The 4,661-nt window shown below is 47.4% G+C and overlaps 1 protein-coding gene across 1 annotated transcript in view; it reads right to left on the bottom strand.

Moving 5' to 3' along the window:
* MB21D2 (Mab-21 domain containing 2) overlaps nucleotides 1-4,658 on the bottom strand; it is a 120,443-nt gene extending 115,785 nt beyond the window's left edge. The window contains exon 1 of the mRNA XM_011961228.1: nucleotides 4,417-4,658. Within this exon, the coding sequence (XP_011816618.1) occupies nucleotides 4,417-4,627 (211 nt within the window). The 5' untranslated portion in view covers nucleotides 4,628-4,658. The remainder of the gene's footprint in view (nucleotides 1-4,416) is intronic.
* Nucleotides 4,659-4,661: the final 3 nt, after the last annotated feature.

Below are 4,661 nucleotides of genomic sequence, written 5' to 3'. Positions count from 1 at the left end.
TGCCACTGCACTCTAGCCTGGGCAACAAGAGACTCCGTCTCCAAAAAAAAAAACAAAATTAGCCAGTTGTCCTAGCTACTTGGGAGGCTGAGGTGGGAGGATCACTTGAGCCTGGAAAGTAGAAATTGCAGTGAACTGAGATTGCACCACTGCACTCCAGCCTGGGTGACAGAACGAGACCCTGCCTCAAATAAATAATCAAATAAATAAATAAACATTTCTTTAAATAATAAACTCACGTATGTACTTTTAGTTAGCAAAGTAATTTCACATTCTGACATAACAGTTCTGAAAAACAATGCATTACTGTTATCCATGTTTAATAAATGAAAAAACTGGCCAGGCATGGTGGCTCATGCCTGTAATCCCAGCACTTTGGGAGGCCGAGCCGGGCGGATCACTTGAGGGCAAGATTTTGAGACCAGCCTGGGCAACATAGTGAGACTCCATCTAAACAAAAATTTTAAAAAATAAAAAATTAGCTGGGCATGGTGGTACACACCTCTAGTCCTAGCCACTAGGGAGGTTGAGGCAAGAAGATCGCTTATGCCTAGGAATTTGAGGCTGTAGTGAGCCATGATCATACTACTGCTCTCCAGGCTGGGAAACGGAGCAAGATCCTGTCTCACAAAAGAGAGAGAGAAGACTAAAACCACACAGCCAACAAGAGGCAGATTGGGAATGGAACTATAGATTTTAACATTTTATTATAATTACTATGATTTTCTCAATCAAAAATTCAAATAGGAGATCTTATTATAGAATACTTGAACTCAGACTGTTCCAGAAATCTACTTACATTATGCTAAAACTTATAGCTAAAATCAGAAACAAAAGCCTGAAAGAAGAAGTGATTTTTTTTTAAACAAAGCCTCTCCTCTGGATTTTATGCATCTATTATTAATAGTCTCAAGTAAGAGAAGAGGAACATGTCTTAGAGTAAGGCTGATCTGAGTTTTAGTAGCATCGCTACCATGTACTAGCTACGTGACCCTGGATATCCAGTTTCTTAACCCCACTAGATTTCAATATCTTCATCTATGTAATGGGAAAGCAACACCTCCTGAAAAGTCTATGTGAGGGTCCTGGCCCTGAGAAGACAATTAGTAAATGATTAACTACCTTAAAAATCATGCCATGGTACCAACCACTTGGTCTGTAGGTTAGGTGACGGCTTGTCTCTTTCCTGCCTTCTCCAGCATCTGCATACCCCCTGTTCTGCATCTGTTCAATGGGGACACAAACCAGTCTCCACCCAGCCTCACCAGGGAATGAAGATAACAAAAGAGCTGGCAGAGACATTATGCAAATACCAAATATTATTAAAACATTAATGAACTCTGGCAATTTCCCTGAATTTTGATAAGTGGTGTTTATTATGCACTGCCAGCCTCTCGCACAGTCTGGGCTCTCAAATATTAACAAGCTAATAACACCAATCATTCTCCTAAAAGACCAAGGTATAGAGGAATCAGGAGTGAATCTAGACAATGGCAGCTAACACCTGCCTCCAAAAAAAAAATCAGAATCTCTACAAACAGAGAGCATCAGGACAGAACCCAGAGACCAGAGTGACCACCAGCAGGCTCAGATCAACCCCACAGCTTGTGCAGAACCCTGCTTTGATAAGACAGTGGAGTGTCTTGGTGTTGACAGGTCATTGATTACGACAGCTGTCTACCACCTCCTTGCTCTTCAGTGTAAAATTCCTCCAAACGAGACAAAATGAAAAGGATCTGTGAAGCTGGAGGGGCTTCAGACTTGCCTAACAATCTCACAGAAAAAGAGAGTAACACGCCTCACCCCCGCCAACTGCCTGAAACATGAGGCAGTATTTTTCTCAGCTCCACTAAAGAGGCTTGCACCCAATTCATGGTTGGCCACTTCATTCTGCGTGAGGGGATAATATTTGTAAGCTGTTAACAATCCTCAGGTGCAACTCGGACACAGAACAAAGCCAAGAGGACTTGCCCCCCCCCCACAACTCCCTGAAATGAGGGCCTGGTGCCACCCAAGTGACACCTTAACAAGCTAGGGGTCATTAAGAGACTTCATTTGCATATTCATTAAAGAACCAAGGCTGTGGCAAGTGAAACAAAGTGTACAAAAAAATGATTTTGTTCTTTAAGCTAAGCCAAAATCTGCTTTAGAAAAAGTAAATCCACATAGGAACCCTTGCTGTCGCCAAACCTCCACTTGTCTAGAGCAGCCAGCAACTCATTAAAGGAAAGCAAGGAACTCACAAATGAATGCAGCACCACACACAGACAAGCTCATTTCGCCATCTGCCTTCTAGTGTCCAGAGGGGCAAAAGGCTTAAATGACATTCTCCTGGCTTTTCTCTCCTGTAGGTGGAAATGCTAAATTCCCAGGGGGCAAGAAAGACTGCTTGCAAGGTCGACTGGGTAAAAAGGAATAGAAGCAAATCTAGTTTGCCTGTCAACACAATGCCGCCCATGGCATTAAACACATGCAAAAATTAAGCACCCGAGAATAATTTACTTCTTTATATTTGGATAAAAGCTTTGCTGACTCCGTGTATCAGCTATGGAGTTAAGCACAGAAGTTCCTAATGAGCCAGGCACTTAAACTTACCCTCCCTACATTATCCCATTTCCTGACCTATGACTACCCTAACTGGTGGTGACCCAGTACCTTCTTCTAGTAAATGACCTACGCAAGTGACGTCAGAAATGATCTGAGGCTGTATTAACACAATGGCAGACTTCCATTATTTGTGCCACAGAGAAAAGCTATGATTAGCTAAACAACTTAAATACCTGCCCTCAGCCTTCTGTGTGTGTCCCCACCTTCCTGACAATCACTATGTTGGCTTTTGGCTTTGTAAGCATTTTAGGCTTCCCTCTGGAAGCTCACTCCTACCAGGTTATAAATTTAAATATACATACATATATATATTTAATTCATCTAAATAGTTGAACGGTCGAATCTATCAATAAAAAGAGTTTTTCAACCCCATACGCAAGGTAGGATACACTTTGGAGAGTGCGGCGCAAAAGGTAAAAACCATCCAAGAGTTTTAACATGTTTCACCAACTTCCCAACGCGTGAACAACTACCAGCGGACACAGACACGTTCACTCTGTATTACCCCCTCCTTGGGCAGTGAGGAAGAAGAAAACCTAGAAGGAAGAAAGTATCCCAGGATAGAAGCAGCAACAGCCAACTGAAACCCAAGTAGACTGCAGGAGAAATAGAAAAGCCCTGTTTTCCTCTGTGGCCAAAAGACCTTTTCCAATCAAATTCTTCAACACCCGGAAAATTGGCTGATCTATTTGTAGAGAACACCCAGTGACGAGCGTTAGAGCAGCACTGCCCTGGAGTACCAGTTCTGCGGAATGCTGACCGTGGGCCACGCACCGCATGACAGCCACGGATCCACTGGCGGAGCCGCAAGCTACAACCCGGGCGCCTGGCAAACTCACACTACACCGCAGTAGCAATAATCCCAACGGCAGGACAGCTGGGGAGGGTGGGCTGGGTCTCCCGGGCCTGTCTCAATTATGTTCCTTTACACAGCATTCAATCATGTTTCAGGAGCCGTAGGTGAGGGGCTGGAGGTGGGCGTGGGGGGCACATTTTCTAGCCCCCGACATCTCCGGGGTTGGAAATTCTGGGCACCTCCGTCGCTCAGCGCTAAGACAATACACAAAGAGCAGGGAACCGGCGCTCCTCTGCGGCCAGAGCTCGGCGCCGGGTCACAGAAGAGCTGGGAATTAGGAATTCCGAGCTCAGCGAGAGCCCTGGAGAAGCACCGGAAATGCTTCCGAACGCTTCAAAGGGAAGTCAATTTGCAAATCTAAGTTGCAGGAACTCCGGACGCCCAGACTACTTCAGCGGGTTACTCGGGAACACCCAACAAGTTTGGCCACCGGGGGCTCGGCATGACAGCGCCGCGCCGCGAGACGAGAGGAGCAACTTGTCGCTCGGGCTCCAAGCCAGAGCCCTGAGCCGTCTCCGCTCCCCAGCTCGGGAGAGCACCCAAGAGCCGGCGTCGGGAAGGCGCAGGTCCCTGCCTCCGTCAGCCAAATCCCTCAAGTGAAGGCACCTCAGGGGCTCACCTGGACCGCACTCGCTTTCAGGGGCTTCCCCCAACAGTGCAAAGCTTCACCGCGAACGCCTCACCTGCCTGCCAGCCCCCGGTGGCGGAGAAATTAACAAAAGAGCAAGCGAACAGGGGAAAAAGGAGACACGGCGTAAAGTATAGTAAGGAGGGGAGGGCAGGCAGCTCGGCTTTCCGCGGAGAAAGAAGAGAGAGGCGGAACGGAGATGGCTTATACCCCAGGCACCGGCTCGGGAAGGAAACCGAGAAGGGAAGAGGTCGAGAAGGGGGAATAGGTTTTCTACTCCGCTTCCCACCACACACACACACACCTCCCCCTTTTTCCTCCTTACCCAGCATGGAAAAGATGAAATCCTTGGCTGTGTGAATCTCCAGCGCTCTCTGGTCGTCGTATTCCCGCTGGTCGTGCTTCGTAAATTCTTGGATGAGTTTGTTCAATTCCTCCACCCGAGCTCCCGACCTGAAATCCAGCTCCGGGAACGCAGGCTTGTTGTTACAGCCCAGGGAGGCTGCCTTGCTGGCGGTGGGAGCCGCCATCTTCATGCAAAACGCGCCGAGTAGCAGCTCCGCGGCAGCG

Source organism: Colobus angolensis, unplaced genomic scaffold, assembly GCF_000951035.1.
Source record: "Colobus angolensis palliatus isolate OR3802 unplaced genomic scaffold, Cang.pa_1.0 Scaffold54, whole genome shotgun sequence".
Classification (NCBI taxonomy): domain Eukaryota; kingdom Metazoa; phylum Chordata; class Mammalia; order Primates; family Cercopithecidae; genus Colobus; species Colobus angolensis.
Note: the sequence above shows the minus strand (reverse complement) of the source record. Positions and strands in the feature narration are given on the sequence as shown.